This window comes from Euprymna scolopes, chromosome 27 (assembly GCF_053919585.1).
Source record: "Euprymna scolopes isolate OS-2025 chromosome 27, ASM5391958v1, whole genome shotgun sequence".
Lineage (NCBI taxonomy): Eukaryota > Metazoa > Mollusca > Cephalopoda > Sepiida > Sepiolidae > Euprymna > Euprymna scolopes.
Window position 1 is genome coordinate 66,018,506 of NC_136508.1, and position 25,806 is coordinate 66,044,311.

Sequence of the window (25,806 nt, forward strand, 5' to 3'; positions counted from 1 at the left end):
CCTCCCTTTTTTCCCCTTTTCCCCTCCCTTTTTTCCCCTTTTCCCCTCCCTTTTTTCCCCTCTCTCTTTCTCTTTTCCCCTCTCTCTTTCTCTTTTCCCCTCTCTCTTTCTCTTTTTCCCTCTCTCTTTCTCTTTTCCCCTCTCTCTTTCTCTTTTCCCCTCTCTCTTTCTCTTTTCCCCTCTTAATTTTTAAAACTTCTTTTCGCCCCAGATAAAGCTTATTGCCACTAAGAATGTAAGGGGGCTACTATTTTGAAACTTGTCTAACAGGGGATTGTTGGGATTTGAGCAGCAAGATATCTATTCATATTACATTTAAACTTCTGCAGGTTAGTCCAATCAGGGAAGAAACAAATGAAGATTCCAAAGTCCAGCCGCTAAAGTACTTCTAAACAAAAACGCAGGCAAATTGTGGCTTTGTAAGCATAAACGATGCTCTCCGGTGTAAATAATTTTCTAGCACGGTAGAGGGAGCCCATCTTCTTTGTAGTAGCCTTGGCAATGTTCCAAATCATGTTGACTGTGAATGTTAAGCTGAAAAGTTTAAGTGATTAACTCTTGGGTAGGGTGTTATTTGTCATGGCAATCGACAGTTGAAAATTTTTTGTAATTGTTAAAGGAAAGAAGCTTAGTCTCAGCAGCATTAAATGTTACTATCTTCTGATGGCCCTATTCCACTACATTCTCTCTCTTATTATTAGCTGGTATAATACTGTGATCGTGAAGGGCCAAGGTGGATCGAAAGACCAAGGAAGGAGGGTAACCACCTGAGCTATATTTGGGTTGGCAAATCTGTCCCATTTAAGGGTTCTTGATCAGGTGCAAAAATATCTGTAATTTGATTGGCCCCCCCCCACTTTGTTTTCTTTTCTACAACCTCTCACATATGTGATGTTGCTAGTCTCAGTCTTTTTTTTATAAATACTATTATGACGTGTTCTTCAGAATTGTTTGATCCATTTCCTGCTTCTTTTGTTCCAGCTCGTTTGACTCGTTGGTCTAGTGGTCTTCATAAATTTCTTTTTTTTTTCAATACCTCATTGTAATACAGCTTCCTATTCTAGTAGATTCTTTCCAAAAACTGCAAGCTAATTTCCTCCTCTCTATAGATTTGATCTTTTATAAGACTAAGATCAATAGACATTTCCTGTCTTTGCGATAATCATTCTAGTTAGTGCTTTACATCAAGTGGCTTCCTGCTTTGTCTGGAGCAATTTCTATAAAAAAAAAATATTTATTCACTCACTAGGAATTATCACAAATCTCATCAGTTATTTTAAATGGTGTTTCCTGGAGTCTGAGTGACAAGTACCCCAAATTTCTAGTATTTTTCGCCTCTTTCAATAAGTGTGGCAAATAACTTTGCATTATTGCAACAGCCGCTGACCACTGATTTCTTGCTGGTAACGACCATTGGTCTTCACAGAAATTTGAGTGACAATAAGTCTCCAAGATCCCAGAACTCTTTGCACTCATCTAGTGGAGGTCAGGTTAGTGCTCTCCCCTATTGATCTTTGCATCCACCCTGACTCTTCACACTATTTTTGTTATGATGAATTTTATTTATTCATCAAGAGTTTTTGCATAACTCATTAACTTCTTCTGGGTTTACGTATCTGGGCAATGACATAGTTTCTACAGAGTTCTTCAGGGCAGTGGTAGAGTCTATCCTTGTTTACAGTGCTACAATCTGGACACTCACCAAAAGATTGAAAAGAAAACTAGATGGCACATACACCCGTATGCTATGAACAGTTTTAAATATATGTTGGCAAAATTATCCTACGAAGCAGCAACTTTATGGCAACCTACCTGCCATATCTAATACTATCAGGGAAAGACGCCTACGATTTGCCGGTCACTGTTTGAGGAGCAAGCATGAATTGGTGAGTGATGTATTGCTATCGACTCCACGACACGGACGCACCAGCAGAGGACGACCTAGATCCACGTACATCCAACAAATAGCACACAACGCCAACTGTGATCCTGAAGATCTGAGGCAACTGATGGAAGACAGGAAACTCTGGAGAGGAAGAGTCACATTGGTCTGGGCAAGGAGCCCGTCGTGATGATGAGGATTATTATTATTATTGCTGCTGCTGCAATAACGAGTGCTGTCCCCTGGAGTGTGAATGACAGGTCTCCCCAGATTTCCAGTACCTTTTGCCTCTTTCAGTAAGCGTTGCAAATAATTTGGCATTATGGCAACAGCTGCTTACCTTTTAGTTTCTCATTGAAAACAACTGTTGGCTACCCTTCTTCCCATGTTCTTTCCATCCTCCTTCACCTTCTATGATCACTTTATGTAGTACCGGCTAATTAGGGCAATTTCAGCAATTTCAGTTCTCTTGGACTCGTCCTAATCTTCTTTCGGTATTTTGGTTCTATTTCTATTTAACTGTGATTGATCAGCATTTGCTGGTTATTCAGATTTGTGTCTGCTCTCAAGGATTTTCTTTTAATATAGGCACTGTTTGTATTGTATGGTATCGATCCTCCTTCTAGTTCTTATTTCTCCTAAATTTAAAACTTTTTTCTGGAACTGTTCTTGGTGGTCCTAGCTTTCTTTGCGATAATTATCTTGTTAATTTCTAATTTCTTGTTAGCTCCTTATTGTAACGTGGCCGTTACTCTTCAACTGTGTCATTACAGTTCAAAATTACATGTCTGGTACTCCATCGCAAACGAACAAACAACTAAAAAAGGAAAGAAACAAAAATCCAACTCGGCATTTTTTTTTTTTTTTTTTTTTTTTTTTTGTGTGCAAATGAAATGCATTTATCCGTGGTTCCTTCAAAACAATGCACTTTATTATAGTTCCAAAGTCCTTTCGCACATGTGCTTTTTAAGTCTCTGTCTCCTCTCGTGTTTAAATGTCCATCATCCCTGGCATATTTTTCTCTCCTTTTCTATATTATCCCCATGAGGATGGGGCGGTAATATAAGAACCAACCATTAGTTGTATTACACACACTGTGGTTTGCTCCACCTATATCTATAATATAAAGCTGAATGTCTGTGTGTGTGTGTGTGGTCACGAATAGGCTCCTATATCGTTGACTATTTTAAAAAACTGATTACATATAATGATAGAAGATGTATCGAGACACAGGAATGGGTATGTTTGATCTGGCAGAACGGTAGTTCATTAAAATTGTGGGGTCTGCGTTCGCGCCTGGTCCACAAAGTGTGGAAATAAAAAATGTAAAAAAAATGTTTACAAGTGTTTTTCTTATAGATGTACATAATAATACTTTGATAAATATGATTTAACGATGGGTACTTTTGCTAGTATATATATATATATATATATATATATATAAGAGAAAAGAAATTAAAACTGCAAGTTGAAATTTACAATTAAATTTATTGTTCGACCGAATACTCAAAAAAAGCAATTTTCAAAGTCCTTATTCCATGGAGTTTCAAAGTTTGCTTCTCTCTCGACCACATGGAGTATTTTTCTCTCCTTTTCTTGTGATGCAAGCTCGTGTACACTTATTTGCATACGTGCTTTAACGGCTGCTGCTGTTAATATTTTCACTAGCCAGCTACCCTTCGGCTCTTGCTGATATTTTCATACACATTACATTACATTAAGTAGCTCCACGCCTTGTCTGGAGTGATTTCCGTAAAAAATACAAAGTCAATTCTACTAATCCATCTTAATATTTGGGTTAAGTTTTCAGGACTATCGCCAATATGCATTGTGATAACCATTATTTGTGGTCCTGGATATGACCTTAAACTATATCCGACGGTGAGGCCCCAGCTTGCGGGCTTTGGGGAGTGTGGAGCCACCCTTTAATTGCTATTGCTCCCAGGTCCACTCTGACCTGGAGTGGTAGTACCTGTTAGGGTCCCAACTACGGGTTAAATAGAAACGGACTTGAAAAAAAAAATATATATTAAAAAAAAATATTCTTCAAAATAACTGGATTCGCCATTAAATAACCTGAAAAGGGTTGCTATACCGTAAAACGACCAACCAACCAATAACCATTGTTCTTGTTAAATCCTTACACTAAGTGGCTTCACATCTTGGAGCGATTTTCATGAAGTAATCTCTAATGCTATCTTCTCTTACAATAGATGGGTCCTCCCAACATGAATGTTTGAATAAAAGACGCTCGGTTTCCGTCTCGCTCATTTCCTAGGTTTGTCATTCATGCTGGCCTGTTAGTTTGATCATCTCAAATAAACAATTCAACCCAACCTTGTTATTTGGAAACAAATATGTCAGTCAAATTGTTGCTTTAATTTTAGAAATATAATTTCTCTGCTTCCTCGTTTCCGCATTCTATATTATCCCCATGAGGATGGGGCGGCAAGTATAAGAACCAACCTTTAGTGTATTACATACTGTGGTTTGCTCCGCCCACACACACACACACACACACACACACACACACACACACACACATATATATATATATATATATATATATATATAAAGAAAAGAAATTAAAACTGTAAGTTGAAATTTACAATTAAATTTATTGTTCGACCGAATACAAAAAAAAAAAAAAAAACAATTTTCAAAGTCCTTATTCCACGGAGTTTCAAAGAATGCTATTCTTACTGATTTCTTTCTGTCCTCTAAGGAGAATAATAGCATTCTTTGAAACTGGGGAATAAGGACTTTGGAGTATTCAGTCGAACAATAAATTTAATTGTAAATTTTAACTTAGTTTTAATTTCTTTTCTCTTATAATAAGCTCTACTCTCTATTGTATGTGTATTGAGCTTTTTTTTATTGTGTTGGGATTAAAATATCAATATATAAATACTTGGTATTTATATTAGGTTGAACTTTATCATTGCTTATATTAGGTAAACACTGCATCTCCCTTTATTTCATATATATATATATATATATATATATATATATATATATATATATATATGGCAATTAAGTTACACAAAATATTCTATGTTTAATTCTCGTGAGAATTCGTCAGGCTTATGCATAAGCCTGATAAATTCTCATGAGAATGAAACGTGGAATATTTTTAATAGCTTTATATATATTTTAATAACTTACTACCTAGCTCTCTCTAAACAAACAGACAGTTAGCTTTACTTAATAACCAAACGAAACATCAGGTGAAAGTACATTTGTGACAGTGATCAACCCAAAGAGGTGGAGGAGGGCTTTAAGTCATATAATATATATATATATATATATATATATATATATAATTTCCACAGCCAAACAACGTCGCAGCCCACAAGAGCCAAGGCAGTCAATGAACCTGAAGTCCAAGCCTTGTACTTCCGGTTCATTGACTGCCTTGGCTCTTGTGGGCTGCGACATTGGTTGGCTGTGGAAATTATATAATCTCTCAAATTCTAAATAAATATATATATATATATATATATATATATATATATATATATATATTTCTGTGGAAATATACTTTATTTCCTTATAATATATACCAATCCTTATTTAAGAAGCTCAATGTAATTACAGAGCAATATAGTGAATGAATGACAAGTCTATATTCCAAAGTTCATGATGTTGACCATTTTACAATTTATTCCTTTAATTCAGTTGACACAATTCATGACCGTATGTTTCGTAGCACAAAATCAATTATTTAATTATATCTACTAGTGAATCTATTTTGCCCTTAGCTCATCAGAAGAAATAGCAATCATTCCATCAACAGAAAAAGTGCGTTTTGACATGATTCAAATCCGAAAATTGGAAGAGAAGCTGTAAATACCTTATATGCTTACATTATGCCATTTTGAATTTAGAAAACATAAGGTATTTACAACTTCTCTTACAATTTTTGGATTTTAATCGTGTCAGAACGCCCTTTATTTTCTTTTGATGGAATGATTATTATTAATTGATTGATTTTGTGCTATGAAACAGATACTGTCAAGAATTGTAAATGCAAACTGAATTAAAGGAATAAATTGTAAGATGGTCAACATCATGACCTTCGGAATATAGACTTCTGTCATTCGCTCACTAATATATATATATATATATATATATATATATATATATATATATATAATTTGTTGTTGTTTTTTATTTGTTTTATTTTAAACGATAAATATGGTTAAATTGTGGCTTCGCCTTGAATCTGATTTTTTTTATTTACTTAGAAAGTCGCCCATAATTTGTTTGGACGTATATAACATTTATTTTATTTTTAAAACAGTAATCTATGTACACACGTGTTTCAAGGTAACTACCTCACATCAGCGTAGCTTGACTGTTTCTAGGAATCAAACTCCAGACCATGTTTACCACGCTGGACTGTTTTAAACATAATCAAAATAAATAAAATGTTATATATATATATATATATGTGTGTGTGTGTGTTGGGATGGTTAATCGTAATCTGGAATCAGAAGATTATGCCCAAAGACGAGCATGTACGTGCGAAGCAAATAAATGACAAAGTAATGAAAGGGAAGAGAGTATCCACCATTCACCCATGTATGGAGTATTGTTGTCACATTTGGGCTGGTGCATCTGCTGCTAGTCTATCACTCCTGGACAAGGTTCAAAAGAGAGTCGCCAACCTGATAGGTCCTGAACTGTCATCTAAGCTTCAGCCTCTGTCCCATCGAGGAAATGTAGCATCCCTCAGCCTGTTCTACAATTATTTTAATGGTGAATGCTCCGACGAACTACAAACCCTTGTACCCCCTTGACATAAATACTCCTGACAAACCCGACAAGCAGCAAAATCCCACCCCTACACAGTAGAGATCCCTAGATGTAAGAAAGCCTTCTACTCCAATAGTTTCTTCCCAGAACTGCTAGACTTTTGAACTTCCTTCCGAGATTCTGCTTTCCCAACTGTACTGACATGCAGAAGTTCAAGTGTAATGTGAACAGACATTTTGCTGCTCAACTCCTTGTATAATATCCCTGCATCTTATGTCCCCAATAGTAGCCCCCTTCATCAAAGTGGCACTGTGCCTTGTTTGGGGTGAAAATGGAATTAAAAAAAAAAAAATTAATGCCAAAGAAGAGCATGTGTATGCGTATGTGTGTAGCACATGAATAGCAGAAAGTAATGAAAGAGATGAGGATACACACAGTTGCCTTGACGGAGGCATAGTAAAAATATTACATCTATCAGTCTTAGTCCGATATTACTTAAGTGTGCCTGTCACAACTACCATGATAAGAAGTAATATATCTCTATCTTTATTTAACTTGATTCAAATGTCATCCTATTGTCGATGTAATAATAATAATAAACTCACAAATCCCGTTAAAAACGGTTAAGTTTTATTCTTTGGTAGATTACTAACAGTTCAGCCTGGCTTTGCTGGGGCCCTATGTACTATGTTTATAACTTTGTGCGCATATGTATATATATATATATGCTCACTCTTTGTTTATAAACAAGCGGTTAGAGTACTGTAAAAGTGGTGGACAAATGTTTGTTCGAATAGACGTTTGGCGAGATAATTTACGGGCGCTGCTCCCATAGGTCGATCGGTAGAACTGCTGACTGTTAACACGATGATTCTAGGTTCAATCTTCGGCTTGGGAGAGGTGCTAGTGTTGCGGCACTGATGAGCTGTGATACAACGAAACAGGACTGTATGTCGATGACTACAAATATATATATGTATGTTAAAGTTTGACTTGTGTCCAGGTAACCTACATCTAAAATTTTAAGTGTTTAAACCCAAAATTGGCGAAAGAGTTTGATAATCTACAAAGGTCAACTCTTTCAACTTTGACCTCTTGACAGCCAAATTTTCGCTCAAAAACTGATTAAAAAGCTTGCTGCATGTCTGAAACTTTATCTAAAATTTAAAATATTTAGACCTAAAATTGACTGAATAGTTTGCTAGAGACCGCAAATCGTTTGAACTTTGACCTCTTGGCAGCCAAATTTTAGGCCAAAAAAAACGATTAAAAAGTTCGCCCTATGTCTGAATACACTTTATATAAAATATCAAATGTTTAGACCCAAAATTGGCTGAGAGGTCAAAATTTTTTTTTAACTTTGACCCCAATTTTGACCCCTTAACATTTATTGTTTTGGGCTCAAATAAAATTAAAAAGTTTGATCCATGTCCAAGAAATCTACATCTAAAATTTAAATTGTATAGACCCAAAATTGGCGTAGGAGTTTGGTAGAGTTTTCAAAGGTCAAATCGTTGAACTATGACCCCTTGACAACCAAATTTCTGGCCGAAAAAAAAATTAATTATTGATTAAAGATTTTCCCAAATCTCAATATCCCTTATGTCAAATCTCGAGTCTGTAGACTGAAAAATGACAGAGTAACTTGTTAGGGAAATATACACACAGACAGACAATTTCACTTTTAGAGATATATAGATTGTTATGAACAAGGTGGTGTTATAGCATATCATAGCTATTAATACACAAGAAGATTATGGCATGTGTATGCGTATGTGTGTAGCACATGAATGCCGGAAAGTAGTGGAAGAGATGAGGATACTCACAGTTGATTTCACGTAAACATTTTGTCTACAAACAGGCAACACATAGAATGATACAAATTACATCTATCAGTCTTAGTCCGATATTACTAGTTTGTGTGTGACAACTATCAAAATATCAGATATTTTGTAATTCATATGCAAAACTAGAAAAACAAATGACTGATTGAAACACTCCAGGGCTGTAAGAAAGTGCCAAAAATAGGCTCTGGGTGATGGCTGATCCCCTTAATGTGTGACCTTAAGGGCAATAGATATCCATCTTCATTTATCCGGGTTTAAATCATCTTCTCATTCGTGCCTGCCAGTGTCCCTTTTTATCCCATTCTCGTGTTTCCACGTGAGAATTCTCACAACAAGGTAAGGGGGGGGGCAGTAACTCCGTCTGAAACCTGACAAAAAAAAAATTTGAAATATTGAACATGACTAAATATTTAAAGGGAGAAATAGATTTAAACTTAAATTTTATTTTAAGCACAGATCAAATGATATATTTTTTAATCTTTTGTTATTGACGCTACTTCAAGCGTAGAGAAGAATACGATAGGATTAAAGTCACGATACGAATTCATATTAATTGGAATCGTTAATATGTACAAAAGAGATCCCGAAATATTTTTTTTTTTTTACAAAACTGAATAATTTTAAACAAATGCATGGTTAAATAAAAACACACAAAAAAATTTATTGCAAAATTAATTAAATCTGGTCCCATTAAGATAAAAGGCGTTTCCTGTTCTTTGGTGTAACTAATAAAAAAATGTCAACAATATTCTCAGAAAACTTTGGTAATTCAGCGTAAAATCTGAGTTTGCTAATCTTTTGTGTTGGGCCAAATCTGTCCCGCCCTTTTACACAAACATAGATGAAATGAAATAATTAATAGACGAGACGAAGTTATTAATGCGCTGAATTGGAAGGAGGGGCAACGCGTGGAATCTATCTATCTATCTATATTTCTATAAAAGTGAAAGTGTCTGTCTGTGTACATTTCCCTACACAATAACTTTGTCAATTTTTAGTCTACAGACTCGAAATTTGATATACAGGGTACTGAGATTTGGGAAAATCTTTGATTGGTTTTCGGCCACAAATTTGGTTGTTAAGGGGTCAAAGTTCAACTATTTGACCTTTGAGAACTCTACCAAACTCCTCCGACAATTTGGGGTTTACACACTTGGAATTTTAGATATATGTTCCTTGGACATGGATCTAACTCAATAACTTAATTTGAGCCCAAAACAATGTGTTAAGGGGGTCATAATACGGGTCAAAGTTTTTAAAAAATTGACTTTTCGAGCTACCTTTCTTTAAAGTCGATTATTTATAATGTGCGGAAAAAGTGGGATTTTATTTTTTATATTTTTTTATGTACATGAGAAAAACGACAGTAAAAGTGGATTAAGTAATCAAGTTTTACATTTATGTTCTGTTCCTTGATTATTAATTTGTTGTTGATGATGATGAGATAAATTATAGAAACCGTTTCTGTTTTGTGGTGTCCGAATCTAGAAATAAGCGCGGATTTGAGGAGTCTCCGTCGGGCTTTATTATGAGCGAATTTAATTAGTGTTTGAAAAAAAAAAGTTATTCTGCTTTGAGACGTGGGATAAAAGGGCATTTAGGAGGTTGCCATTTTAATAATTTTAAATCATCTTGCATTTGAAAATCTAATTTAATTTGCTTGTTTTGTTAGTCTTATAGGGGACTTATCTATTCACCCATAATGGACTCTTCCAATCATTATAAAAAAAAAACCTCGAGTCTAACCGTGGCTACCGAGCGGTGGCCGTGGTCTAACACTCTCGTGCGAATATCGTGACCTAACGCGAGATTAAACTGTCTAAATAAGTCGGGAAATACTAACACTTTCTATGTATTCACTTTCTTGGGAAATTCATTATTTTCTACCTAAACCCGTTGTTCACGTCTTTGACTCTTTCCTAGAGCTACAACAACTGGCAATAAGCAATGGATACTGGATAGTTTAATTCTTTTCATGTCGTATCTGAGACCTTCGTATTTTTTTTTTCACTCTCTCTCTCTCTCTCTCTCAGCTCTATTTAGACCGGCAATATTAGGGACGCTGACTTCAACTATGGTTGCTGTTCTTGGCCCTTATCACTAGTTAGTTATGGTTATCCACTCATATGGATGACAACGTCTTCATTTTTTTTTCCACTCCCCCTCCCCTCGACAAAAGAAGGGTGGACCTATTAATTCACCCTTGTCCATTCGTCCGTCCGCACGTTTCTTAATAACTACACTGTGGAATTATTTTAAATTTTGCACAAACATTAAACATGATATGAGTAAAAAAGTAACAGAACGGATTTTCCTGGAAAACTCCAGTTGCCCTCTAGAGGTGCTTTTCGGGTTACAATGGCTAAAATTGATACTTTTGTGCTTATTAAAAAAATTGATGCCTTGGATTTTTACAAAACTTTCTATAAAGTTGTAACTAACTGATTTTTATATAATTTTGTTTGTCTATACTTCGCGATAACTCTTGGGTGTGCTCCAGGGGGCTCTTTTAGTCCATTTTCGGGACTATTTTACCATATTTGTCCAAAATTTTCTGTGTATGTCTATTTAGCAGTTTTTCATGGTATTGAACTAAAATTTAAATATGTTTAAGCCTTTGGGACATTTGAGGCTAAATGGAGGGGGCAAATGATGGACCTAGTCATTTCTTTTTTTGCGTGGTGCGGAACTCAAATTTAAATATGTTAAGGCCTTGGGGACTTTCGGGCTAAAAGAGAGGGGGCAAATGATGGACTTAGTCATTTCTTTTTTTTGCATAGTGCACAATTCAAAGTTACATATGTTAAGACCTAAAACTGCACCGTTTGTTCATTTTCGCCAGGATTTGACGTTACTTGGGCTCTTTGGGGGCTAAGCGTGGGGGGAGGGCAATACTGAACTTGTACATTTTTTCTTATGCCTCGTTCACTGTGCACTCATGGGGGACCATGGATGCTTCACTTGTTTTTGTTTTTTGTAAGTAACTCTATGGAGTCTGTTGATGACTGAATCCCGATGCGTGACCCACACTGCTTTGCACAGGAAGACAGGATTTATGTTTTGATGGTGAGCGTCCGCCATTCGTCGGTGTCTCCATGTGCGATGCTCTGTAGCTGTTCACTCATGCTCGTTGTTGAAGAAGGCCATCGCACTATCACATGTGGAGCGCCAAATGTCTCTGTCTACTGCCAAAGTCTCCAAAAGATTGAAGGGGATACTGCAGTGCTTGAGGGTGAGCTTGACTCAGTCTATGTAGCGTTTCTTTGTGCAGCTGACTTTTCGTCCGCCGTGAGTGAGCTGACCAAAGCGAATTCTTATCACTATGAAAGGTTTAATAGTTATATTTAGTATATAGCTCTAAAGCTTACATGATGATAGTGGATGGTACATGATTAACTTTTAACAATTCTTTCTAGTATGTTCCAAGGAATTGCTGCTACAATTTTGTTTTGCGAATGGTTCAGTGCAGTTATCTACACATTCGGTTGTCACATTGTGTAATAGCCGTTACCCAGCAGAAGCTTACAACTGGAGGTCAGGCGACTCCCACTCTTCGCTTCTGTGTAACGGAACCTGCATTTGTTGAGGCTGAGACCACTCATCTTCTCCAAAGCATTATCATCAAGCCTTTGCTCTTGAACAACCATTATCATCATCTCCTGATTATAATGGAGTGATCCTCTTTCCAGACAATCGACAGAACCTTCTTTATTTGTAATTCCTCGATTGATTCATTCAACGAATATTTGGCAGGTTGCTGATTGGTCCATTTTTCTGCAATGGAAAGTTTTGGTATATTTTAGCAGCTCTTATGATTTCATATTGTTGCAATTCGGTGTTGTTGCAATTCGGTGTTGTTGCAATTCGGTGTTGTTGCAATTCGGTGTTGTTGCAATTCGGTGTTGTTGCAATTCGGTGTTGTTGCAATTCTATATTTGTATTATTTTTATTATCATTATTCCATAATATTATAGCATATTAATAGCTCTTTGTGTGGGTTGTGGCTTTCCAGAATGAAGTGGATTTCAAGATGAGAGATCTAAATAATCAACAATGCCAAGCGCTGAAGTTTTGTTCAAAGGCTGATTTATTTTTTTTTTTTTTTCTGTGGCATTAATTTTTTTTTTTTTTTTTTTTTTTCTATGGCATTAATTTTTTTTTTTTTTTTTTCTGTGGCATTAATTTTTTTTTTTTTTCTGTGGCATTAATTTTTTTTTTTTTTTTTTTTTTTTCAAACACATCTTTGTTCCTATTTACGTTACCCCCCCCCCACACACACAAGGGCAGTTAGACACCAGGGTCATTTTTTGATAAAGAAAAGGGATAAAAATAAAGATTGTCTCAGTCGGGAAGGATTTCTCCTCCACTAACCGAGTACAAATTTTTTTTTTTTTTTTTTTTTTGAGGCCACTCGAGGATAGGGGTTAAAAAGCTATTTAGCAATGCTTCCAGTTTTCTACTATGGATGCTTAGTATATTTCTGTCAATTTTTTTTGGGGGGGGGGATTTTGTGGTATGCTTGCTTGATTTTTTTTTTATCATCTGTGAGACAGCTTTGTCCAAAATGTGTGGTCAGTTGTGTGATGGAGATTATTTTACTGGTTTTCAAAAAACTTGTTCCAAGCCAGTGTGTTACATAAGACACGTCTCCTAGGGCTGCCTTACTAAAAAGATCATGTCAACAGTTTTTTTTTTTTTTTAAATACTCATCACGGCCGAAAGGCCACTCGAGTGTAAGAGATGAGTGTTAGGTGAACTGAAACAAAACCGTGGCGATTGGTAATGGTGGAAATCGTGTAGAATTTGAAGAGGACGATCCAAGAATTTGTTTTCATTGGACTTGTAAGCGACTGTTATAGACAGCTGGAAAGCAACCTTGTAGTATTGTTCTACAGATAGCTCTAGGAAAGAAACTTTGCCTCATGGAATTTTCGTTTCGCTTTAGGCACAGATAGAAAATAAGGGAAATTGAGTACTTTTAACAAATGTCTTACAAGGAGGACTAGGATTGAAACTCAGGCGAGCACCTGCTATGAAAAATAACGATAGAGCAACAACGTTTTTTTCCTCTATGAGAAAGAGCTAGTAGGAAAGACAAAAGGAGATCGCCCACTAGATTTGTCAAGGCAGGAAAGGATGTTCTGAGCAGCTCCTTCCCAGATGTGACAGCAGCATTTCATTTTGGGACATATTTGGCTCTTATACAGGTAGAGGATTGCGTTAAGAGTGAGATATCTTCTGGAGCGATAGAATGATCCAATCATGTTTCCAGTCTTGAAATCGCATCGAGATTATGAGAGAAATTCCTCTACAATGACTTATTTCCAACAATTATTTTGAATGTACATCTCCAGGACTTGCTGCTACATTGGCGGTTCAATTTTTTTTTGCAGATAGCTTAGTAGATCGTCACATTGTGTAGTAGATATCAACTTGTAGAACCTTACAAACATTGTTAACGATGACAATGCTATTTAAAAATTGTGACAGATCAACTGATAAATGATATCCAAAAAAAAAACAAAAACAGCAAAAGTAAAATTTGTTTTCAATATTTTTTTTTTTTTTTTTTTTTTTTTTTTAGTCATTCTCGTGTGATTGCTGACAAGTGTTCGATCCCCTCCTTACACCGAGCACCATGTGATGGTCAGAACGATGACAACCTCATTCAGAAAAAGGTAATTTTCATTTTCACTCTTTTTCTATTAAAGGAGAAAGTATATGCACCAATACGCAGGTTATGTCTGATCTGGAAGTAGGTCACTTTGATTTTTTTTTTTATTTATCTATTTACTAACTTGGTCCTGCCAGATCAGGCTGTCTAAAGATACCTAATCTAACCTGATATAAACTGCACAAAACATTGATATTGTTTATTATTTTTCCTTTCCCATTGCAAAACTCAATCATGTTCTGCAAAGCCACGAATAAAAACAATTTTCCTCTACAAAACAACCAAACCAAACGCTATAAATAAATATTTGAAGATATAAATAACTTGAAACAAAAACTTTCACCAAAATAACCTGATTCAGCATTAAATAACTCGAAGACGATTGTTATGCTGTAAAACAATAATCAAACCAAAAAGTTACTTAGCACACTAATACTCCTATAAGACTACTGAAGTTAAGCGAAATTGAGCCTGGTGAGTATTAAATGGGTGACCATTGTGGAAGACCAAGTGCAGTATGTAACAAATCTCTTCAAATTAATCTCGAAATCAGTCGTTAACAAAAACTGCATGGTTCAGCATAAAATGATCCAACGATGGTTGACTTTTTTTTTTTTTACATAGGCGTCACCACTTATCAAGGCCGATCGGCCACTCAAGGATAAGGGTTAAAGAGTGTACAGTAGTCAAAAGGACAATATAGTAATCGATAGTAATGGAAGTTCGGTAAATTTGTTAACTTAAGTGGAACGGCTCATCAGAAACTTGTTCACGTTGGACTTGAAGGCAACCATATTATAGACAGCTGGAAAGCAGGAAAACGGGAGACAATTCCACAGGCGTGCAGTTCTAAGAAAGAAGCTTTGATCATGGAATCTATGTTTAGGTTTAGGCACAGATAAAGAGTGGGGAAAATTATTGATAATGTTTTCAGCTAGTCTAGTGTTTCTTATGAAAGTTTGGCGAGGGGGGACCATAGATTGAAGCTCAGTCGAACACTTTCCATGAAAATAACGATAAAGCAGAGACAAACTCGCAACATTCAACAATCAATCAGTATTGGTCATACAAAAATGTAGAAGGTGGGGAAGGTGGAGGGGGGGGAGTAATGACAATTTTTTTAAAACTTACTCAAATTTTATGGAAATAATTTGAGCTGCAGAACGTGTGTTAGTGAACTCGTTATGTAAATGTAGTCATGGATGCACGTTCGTTTGTCTAAACCACTATCTTTATTTTACCAGTCAAATAATCATCGATGCCTCCCTTCAGTCTCGAAAGACAAAGGACCCTCCCCCCCCCCTGTAAGGGCAGCTGCATGTGTAAATTGTGTGGTAACAATCTCCAACCACACTTTTCTTGAATAGTGGAACAGATAGCTGAAACAATCTTTGACTTGGTGCTTGTATTGCTAAATGATAGATTCTTATGGAATATTGAGATAACCTGCTCCACTATGAATTGGCACTGCTTGAGTCCAGTGGCAAAGAGAAATCCAGGACGACTGGAAACAATACCAAGATAAGTGGAGAACATATACAGCACTTGGAAGTCCCAAATGGTCACCCATCTGGTACTGGCTAAATAACTACTGCTAATTTCTTAGAACTGCACACTTTCTTAGAACTGCACGCCTGTGGAACTCTGTTCCGTCTGCCTGCTTCCCACCAGACTACAACTTGGATGTCTTCAAGTCCAATGTTAACAAATTCCTAATGAACCGCCCCCTTAAGTAAACACTTCATCAAATCTCCACACTAACGTAATGTACTTGCAATAACCCTTCTCCCTGAGTGGCTTCCGGGCCTTGATAAGTGGTGATCACTGTGTAAAAAAAAAAAATAAAATAAAATAAAAAAAATAATGACTGTAAAGTGATGGTGGCTATTTTACTTGTTACATAAATCTACTATTGGACGCACGTTCGTCTGTCCAAAGCACTCATCTTTATTTTACCAGCCAAATAACCACTAATTATCATGAGTTCAATCCTTGTCAAAAGTTTAGCCATGCTGATGATGGGTGATACCCAGAAACATGTGTCCATAGATAACTTTTATGCACAAAAAAATGTTCAATAAATATTATTAACTGGGCAGTGACGGTGGCTAAGTGTTTAAAAACATGAACCGACAACCTGGGCGTGTCAAGTTCGAATCCAATTTGTTCTACAGAAACATTTTCGTTTAGGAATGTTGGCAACCTTCACATGGTTTGTCTTGATGTCTTTTTAGAAAGAATTCTAACTTGAAAGATCTTTGAGAAATGAATGCCAACAATAATTATCTGCTTCATTCGAAATGAATGAATGAGAGATGCTTAACAATAACGACCAACAACTGTTTTATTTCTGCCGTGTTTAAAAGAATTACAACACACTGATATATGAAAATATAACATATCTTTGTTGTTGGTGACAATTATAAATAGTTGGTTCTTAGAAGGGAGATGCACACATGCAGATTAGACTAGTTGATTCTTCTTGGGGCCCAAATAGTCAACCAACAATAGTATCCTTTTCGGTTCTTATCATATAACCATTTGTGACCACTTGAAATGTACCTTCGGGACGGCATTGTCACTGTAGCCAGGCCTTCTAAGTGCGTTTTATTTGGCCATTGTCATTTCATTGCATTTGTCTGACTTTGGTGCGACCTGATTACACCTGTGTAACCTTTTTGCCAGAAAATGACATTTCAAATATCTTACTTTTAACTTTTTGACAATTCATCAAGTTTGTCGTTTCTTTCCATGTAGGTGCCTGGTGTCAGGTTCATAATTTTTATTCAAAGAGATCCACACGCAGGATTGATTTTTCTTGGGCCCAAATCGTCAACAACAACAATCTTTCAGTTAATATATAACCATTTGTGAACATCCCAAATGTCTCCTTGAAACGGCATTATAACTGTAGCTACATCACAACGGAGTTTTTTTTACCACTGTCATTTCACAGAATTGACCTGACTTTGATTACACCTGTGTAACCTTTTGCCGAAAATAACCTTTCAAAGATCATACTTTTAACTTTTTAACAATTGATCAAGTTTGTTGTTTCTTCCCATGTAGATGCCGGGTGTCAGGTTCATAATTTTATTCAAATGACCTTTTGGTACATTTGATAATTATTGTTTTTCTGAAGCTTTTGTTAAAGTGATTTTTTTAGTACACACAGCTGAGATATTTAACACACAAGTAAGAGAAAGCACTCAAAACTTATCACAAAGAAATTGAAGTTATTACAAAGGGAGATAACTTAAAATTGCTGGTGTCTTCTTGTGAAGGCTACAATTCCATAAAAACGAGTTAAACAAGTCATCATTGTAACAAGTCTTTCAGAAGATAACTATTATATCTCAATAAAAAGGCAAATAACATAACGCTGCTGTTGCATGACAGAAATTTATTATATAAAGATGAATTAGATAAGTATTATAAACAGATTTGTAATCTTTTTCTATTCAGGAAGAATTGAGGGTCAGTATTGAAAAAAAATTGGAAGCCTTACAAGAAAACAAAATGAAAGTCGAACAAGAAATGGATGACATAAACAGTATTGGAGAAAAGGTTTTTATTTCTTTGATTACACTTTTTTGTTTTAATATTTTCTTCGAAACAGGAGCAAGACTGATGAAAATTCCATCGTCAAGTAAAAAAAAAAAAAAAATTTTATTTTTATCTACTTTTATATCGGTTTTATTTAAATGTTCCTTACCCACTTCCCTCCCGGGATCCAGATGTTCCTTACCCACTTCCCCCCCCCCCGGGATCCAGATGTTCCTTACCCACTTCCCCCCCGGGATCCAGATGTTCCTTACCCACTTCCCCCCCCCCGGGATCCAGATGTTCCTTACCCACTTCCCCCCCCCCGGGATCCAGATGTTCCTTACCCACTTCCCCCCCCCGGGATCCAGATGTTCCTTACCCACTTCCCCCCCCCCCGGATCCAGATGTTCCTTACCCGTACCCCCCCCCCCGAGATCCAGTCGTTCTTCAGCCCGTTCTTCCACCCCTCCCATCTATTCTTTTGCACTTCCCCCAACCACATCCTCTATGACCCCCACCCTCATTTTTACTCCTTCACACTATTGCCTCCCCATATTCATCTGTTCTCTTTTGCTTTTTAACTTAAAATACAAGGTTGATGATTCTCTCAGATTGTTTAAAATGATATTAGCATTGGCTTTTTTTTCTACATCAAATAACTAACAAGAGTTCACATGCCACAAAAAAGTCAAACTTATGAAAAAAGAACCCTAATCTTTCATGTTGTCTTCATTCATCCTCATCTTCGTCACATTCTCTAATCATTTTGTATTTTATGCGATTTCAAGAATCTTTGGCTTTTTTTCATTCAGATTGGGAAATTATTTGATGAATCATGTGAAAACAGTCAGGCAAAACTCAAATTCAAGTCGTACGTTGAAGATCTGGAAATGGTCATTCGGTTGCTGATGAAATTGTCCGTGCTTTTAGCTCGGGCTGAAAACAGTGTCCAATGTTTACCAGCTGAGGCTGATACAAAAAAAAGGGTAAGCAAAAAAAAAAAAAAAAGGCCACAATCATTACTTAGAATTTTTTTTTTCCTTGATTAGTAATAAATTAGCGTCAGTTTAATTATAACAGAATTAATTCTTTCAAAAGGTTTTCTCTGTTGCGTATTAAAAAGAAAGGTCAGAGTTAATTTGGTTGTAATTAGAAAGAGTGATAAAGATGCTAAGAGAGATGTGGGGAGAGGGACAAAGATGCTGAGAGAGATAAAGGGAAATTGACAAAGGTGGTAAGAGAGATAAGAGACTGACAAAGATGCTGAGAGAGATAAAGGGAAATTGACAAAGGTGGTAAGAGAGATAAGAAACTGACAAAGATGCTGAGGGAGAAAGAGAAAGATACTAAGAGAGAGAGAGACCAATAAAGATGCAGGGAGACTGATATAGACTGACAGTTAAAGAAATACATAGTAAGATAGACTAACATACACAGAAACGCAAAGAGTTGGAAAAATTGAAACACATATTCACGTCATAGTTTGTGCTGATAGCATAATGAATAAAAAAAAGTTTAACACAACGGTTAGGTTTCAATTTCAGTTTAAATACTTGCCTGTCTGTAGTGTTTAATATATCCCATTTTTAGTTCTCACATAATTTCTTGTTTAAAATAAATTCTGTTATTTCATAATAGTCCCGTACTTGCATCCATTTCTGGTAACGAAACAAATATTATCCGCGATTTAACCAATATGTTCTATTATATAAAGGAAAGTCGTTTGTGTGTCTGCTAAAAAATTTGTCAGTTGCATCCGACCAGATCAAGACTGGTACCATCTGAAAGAGCAATCCCTCGGATGCATAACATGTGAAAATTAGAAAAAAGAAAGATTAATTCTGTGGTAGTTAACTGGACCACTTTTTAGAAGGGGAGTGGTCAGTTTTTGCAAGCGTAATTAACTGGGGTTTTTTTCCCCTTTACTCTTTCGCGTTTCAAATTTGAGCTCGGCTGCCGCTGCTCAATTTTTTTTATTTATTTATTTTTTTTTTTTTTCAGTTGCACGGGCACTCGTTGCTATTTTGCTCAAAAGAAAAGTTGTTTTGATTCATTGATTGGGAGGAGGATAAAGTGCTCAGTATCTGAAGAATAGCTTCTCTCCATATCCCTCCTGCGGAAATAGCTGGTAGGAAGGTCGTCACATACTTTTTGGGGGCGATTCCATTCTTTTATTTTTTATATTGTTGTGGGGGTATCGATGAAAGTGCTCAATATCCTTAGTATAGCAGCCATGTCAAAACTGAACTTCATGTCGGCCCGGGCAACGCCGGGTATCCATGCTAATTATGGATAATTCTAAAATCTATGCTAAATATAATGTATATTATTATATTATCAAATGAGAAATCAAAGTGATAATGTGTATGTGTGTGAGGACACTTCCCAGCCTTATATACTCAACGACTATTTGATCCACAGATTTGAAACTTAGTATTTAGGGTATTCAGACGTGTAGAAAACGTTTTAATCCATTTTCATCCGGAAAAAAGGGCTTTTTAAGGGGTCAAAATTGAAAAATCGGTACGTGGGAGTCATCAGTTTTTATCTGTTTGCTAACTGTTTCACGACTGCGCATGCGTGAATAGTTCACATTACAGATTACTTATGTTAAGAATAAGTAGGCTTGAAAACATCTTTTAAATATCGTGTCACTCTTTTATCGTACTTGACTCGCTGTCTTTAGGTTTTAGTTTCGATCCCATCTCGAGTATTTTTCTTTTATATATACTTTACAAGAAGTGAACCGTTTAGAAAAAATAATACTAGTTTGCACGTGTCTCAGTTTTTGTTTTTTGTTTTTTTCGTTTTTTTTTTTTCGTTTTTTTTTTTTTCGTTTTTTTTTTTTTCGTTTTTTTTTTTTTTTTTTCGTTTTTTTTTTTCGTTTTTTTTTTTTTTTCGTTTTTTATTTTTTTTATTTTTAAATGTCATATTTTTAAGGAATTAACGTTACGTTTAATACCTACAGTATTTCTGTTTATAATAAGATTTCTGTATTAAATAAAATGATATTTATGCCTATTTTATGATTAGGCAATGCCGGGCAGCCTGCTAATATATATATATATATATATATATACATATATATATATATGAGAGAGAGAGCGAGAATCCTGTTATAAACTCCTTTAAGAAATTAAACTTCCAATTTGTTATTGAATATTGTCTGGCTGTTTGCTATTCGTTCCTGATGACATGGTACTGAATTGCTCTCAATTCCTACGTTAATTGCTGGTGGCCTGGAGGTAGAATGGTTGCCTATAAAGTTATGGTTGGATTAAGCAAAAGATTTCGTTCAAAATTTTGTGCAAATTCTCAAGTCTGACAAAGATTCTCAAGTTTAAGTCTAAGTGAATCTCTTCTTGAAGAGTACAGTGCAAGCAATTCTTACAAATGAAAACAGTAGTCTGAATAATACCATTCTCAAAAATTAAGAGAAAAAAAAAAAAAGATGCATATGGAGACACATTAGCCGAGTGTTGTGCATAGCGAACATACGGACACAATGAAATACACTTTCAGTTTCTAGACATATACGATTATCGCTCCTGTTGTATGTTTCAGCCGATAGATGGTGATATCAATTTTCTCTCTTTCTCCTATCTTTTTCTTAAGTAGCACACAACTAGGACACGTCTGCCATGCACTCCAACTGTGCTTTACACACGCAACCAATTCTGTTATGAGACAAACTTTCATGTACTATCCAACCTTAACGAGATAAGCCCAAACATTGCAAATCATGAACAAACTCTATAATCATGAATTACCTCAGTAACAACTTTAAACAAATGCTTAATCTCAAATCACACGTGATCGGCAAATATCAACAACATGCATGTACGCACACGTCTTATGCATTTTTCACAAAAGCTATTGTTCATAAAAATATATGAATATTCTTTCTTAAATAAAGTAGGCGGTTGTGAGTGTGTGTGTGTATATATATATATATATATATATATAAAATTTTAGTCAATTTAAAAATTTATGCTGTGAAATGTTTGAATTTCAAATCAAAAGATTTTTATTATTCTATGTAAGACAAAGAATACATTTGAAATATAACTCCTTATCCTATAGGATTTCGATGTCTACCATCTCTTCAGAGGAGAAAATATTAGCAAATAATTATAATGGTTTATATCGTATTTGCTAAAGTCAGTGAGACATGGGAAATCACAATTAAAAGTTGTTTAAGTATTTAAATGTCAGAGTAAGGGAAGTTAATGAAAAGGATATAGAAATTAATATCCAAATTGCATGGTAAAATCTGAAGTGAATGTCTTTGATAGCAGTGTTGTAAAATGATCCAAACTGTATTTTGAGTAATCCATATCACAATGTAATGGTCCGAAGTAGGCATTTTCTTGGATCAATTTTCTATAATCACAGGTTTCCATACCAGTTGATTGTCAGATAATTTTCTTCTTCAGAATATATATATATATATATATATATATACTAGCAGAGAGACCCGATGTTGCCCGGGATTGAATGATGACTATCAAATATGTCACACTCCTATATTTTTATTGTCATCGAAATTTGTGAAATCGCCCAGGAAGAAGCTTCACATGCCTCCATGCAGTAACTTAGTCGAAAAAATGTTATTCTACATTGCACTGTAGAGAACCTACTGTTTCTTTTATAAAATTATTTTATATGAACTTCTTTCCAGTTAACGAAAAAAAAAAAAAAACATTAAGAAATTTATGTGCGGGGTTTGAACTTACAGACCATGCCATGCAAAAAAAAAGAAAACTTACCCACAATAGAATTTTCACAACTCGTTCTATCATTGTTGCTAAGCTACAACATGGAAAAAATGGCTTTACTGATGATAAATTAAAATAAGGTTTCGATTATCGGTAATTATTGGGAATATTCTGAAACCAAACTTAACTATGATCATTCTCAGACTTATACGATAAAGTTCTTTAAATTTTAAAGAAAATCTATTCAGCCATTTTGGAGTCTATAAGGAACAAACTCCCACACACACACAGACAATTGCATTTATATAATTGATTGTGTGTGTGTGCGTGTGTATATATATATATATATATATATATATATATATATTAGTGATGGGCCGATTCCAATATTTTTGCCGATTCTTTATAAATTTCTAAATATTTTACTATAAAATTGTTTTGTCCTGATTACTGTAATAAAACATCTTGATTGTGCGTGTATTTTCTCAAACGTAAAAACACACTTGTGAGGGGGGGGCGATCTAGAAATCTAGAAATTTTAGTCGTACTGGAAGTTTAAATCAATAAATACTTATTTTATTATTACTACCATTCAGCCATTTTGGAGTCTATAAGGAACGAACTCCCATACACACAGACAGGTGCATTTATATAATTGTGTGTATGTGTGTATATATATATTAGAGATGGGACGATTCCAATATTTTTGCCGATTCTTTATCAATTTCTAAATATTTTACTATAAAATTGTTATTTTGTCCTGATTACTGTAAGAAAACATCTTAATTGTGCATGTATTTTCTCAAACGTAAACGGGGTGATCTAGAAATTTTAGTCTTACTGGAAGTTCAAATCAATAAATATTTATCATTTTATTATTACTACAAGCAGTGGAAGATGTTTTTATAAAGATAACATCAAATAAAGTAAATAATTAAAGGAATCTGTTTTGGCATTGAAAAATAGGCTTAAATTTTCCGGATACCGATTCCAATATCCCCAAAAATTCCGATTTTTCAGATTCTGATTAATCGTCCCAACGCTAATATATATGTATATTCGGTATCTATTTTCATTAATTTATGTAGATGAACGTGCAAGCCTATCACAACCTGCATATTTATGTGCTACAAATAAACATGTAATGCATCAGATTAATTAATACTTTTTGTTTTTTATCCCAACAGAATCTTGCTGTCGAGAAGAGAAATCGTCTGAGCCGACAACACGAAGAGGCGAAGCAGCTGAAGTCGGACATTGACCGTCGACAGGAGCACATTACTAACCTCCTCAGTCAGCATCTGCTCGAAGACGGCCTAAAGGAATTCCACTACTACATCAGCATGAAACTGCGGCTCATTGTGGAGCTGCAGGAGTTGGAAGACAAAATCTACCAAGGGGAGGAGCAGTTAGTGGCCCTGAAGCGGAGTATCCCACTCACGCTGACATCGCTGGGGTCTTTCCGGACAGCCACAAACACATCAGCATCAACAGTGACAAACAGCAAATGACCCCCTCCTTTTCCCGCCATCCTTTAATTTTGCATTCATCCCTTCCTCTTCTCCATCTCTATCCCCCTCTCCCACAAATGTCCTTCTTTCGTCTGTCAAATTGTCGAAACTAGTCTTTATTGAGTTCTTTCTATGAATGACCAGTCGGGTTATAATTACTTTGCTGAAAGCTTTAATAGCATAAGGAATACTGTACTGGTTTGCAATCATAAAGAAAAAAATCCAATGCTTGTCCAAAATTCTCCTTACATTAAAAAAAAAAAAAAAAAAAATACAGAAAAAAATTTGATGTACATAGCTGTCAGAGAACAAGAATGTCATATTCCAAAATTGACGTAAATTGATTAAGTAGTTTTTTGATATTTTTTTTTTTTTTTTTTTTTTTTTTAATTAAGAAAATCAAATTTTCTGTAGCAAGGATAGAGTATCTTGTTCTGCTATCTTGAATAAACAAAGGGAGATAACTCAATTCGAACTACCAAGATTTATTTATAAGGTACAGTACAATTACAGAAACAGCATTATCCAAATTAAAACTTATATATTATATAAAAAAAAAAAAAAAAACAGAATATCCTATTAAAATTTTTTTTTAATCTATAAGAAACCCCTTATTCCTGAAAGGTAAAATTCATCACTGATTATCTTCCCCTTAAGATCCTCTCCAGAGATCAAAATCAGCCTCCTAATGGCTATGAGTTACCATTAATTGCTTTAAATAGTTTAATATATATATATATATATATAACTAAATGATTACGTGATTTTTAGAATATGATCATTTTGTTCCATTACTAGGTATGTACATCATGAAGATGTTTCTGTATCTTTTTTATTTTATATATATATATATATATATATATATAGGGGGAATTCTGGACCAGCACCAGAAATACTTTTATTCTTTGCTAAATCGTCCCATATGTCCGGTCAGTATTCCAATAATCATAAACTCTTGGAATCTGTATTTTCATAACAAACAAGTAATTCTGTTTTTAATTAGAATTTAAACAAATATTTACTTAACATAGGAGAGCGTTATGCGTGTCCGGCAAGCTGTGTTACTTTATATTAGGCCTACTCGGTGTTGCCCAGGAGAGTAAAAAATAGAATGCTTAAAGTGTGTACAACATCTTTATATTAAAACTCTTATCTCTCTACTTATCTCAATCATTCTCTTTTCTTATTCCTCGGTTTTCTAAATCCATTTCCCGAACCCTTCTTTCTTCTCAGCCCAGCCCTTTCCGCTCTCTTGTTCTAATCTATTGAAAATATAATGTAAGTCAATCACCTCTCCTTCATATAATAAAAAAAAAAAGTAGATAAGGCTGAAAAAAATGACCTCCACAGATGAAACTTAGCCCAGTTAAGTCTCAAATAATTTTTTTTCTATTTTAGATACTATTTTTCCAGGGCAACGCCAATTTAAAAAAAAATATATATACTTTTTGGGGTGGGTATTTGTTTTTTTTTTTTACTTTAGCCGGACATACAAACATACCAACACACACAGCTGCTCTTTATGGACTACAGCAGATTCCAACACTTGCTATGTTTAACGATTGACTGCTTAAGTGGGCCGATTTACATTACTTAATGATCATACGTTTTGTGGTCTTTGTAAATTTGAAACCTTAAATAAAGGACAAATAATTTATTTCTAAGAAAATGGGAATAGTTAAAAGAAGTTATTGTTTTTCTGATTTCCAAAAGTACCTAATTGTAAAAATTAGAAAAGACTCGAAAATTAAGTATACTAAAATAAGCTTTTTGTTTGAAAGTATTAAATACAATAATGGATCTTCAACTTTAAATTCCTTTTCAAATGCATTCTAGTAGTTGTAGTTCGGTGACCATCTTTTTATCTAAA

The 25,806-nt window shown here is 35.0% G+C and overlaps 1 protein-coding gene across 3 annotated transcripts in view; it reads left to right on the top strand.

Annotated features, from left to right (window-relative positions):
• Window positions 1–24,220, top strand: part of LOC145248885 (uncharacterized) — a 315,242-nt gene extending 291,022 nt beyond the window's left edge. For all 3 annotated transcript variants that reach the window (XM_080110648.1, XM_080110647.1, XM_080110649.1), the window contains 4 exons: window positions 14,072–14,165; window positions 17,627–17,728; window positions 18,520–18,693; window positions 23,613–24,220. In XM_080110648.1, coding sequence (XP_079966774.1) covers window positions 14,072–14,165; window positions 17,627–17,728; window positions 18,520–18,693; window positions 23,613–23,936 — 694 coding nt within the window. In that variant the 3' untranslated portion in view covers window positions 23,937–24,220. The remainder of the gene's footprint in view (window positions 1–14,071; window positions 14,166–17,626; window positions 17,729–18,519; window positions 18,694–23,612) is intronic.
• Window positions 24,221–25,806: the final 1,586 nt, after the last annotated feature.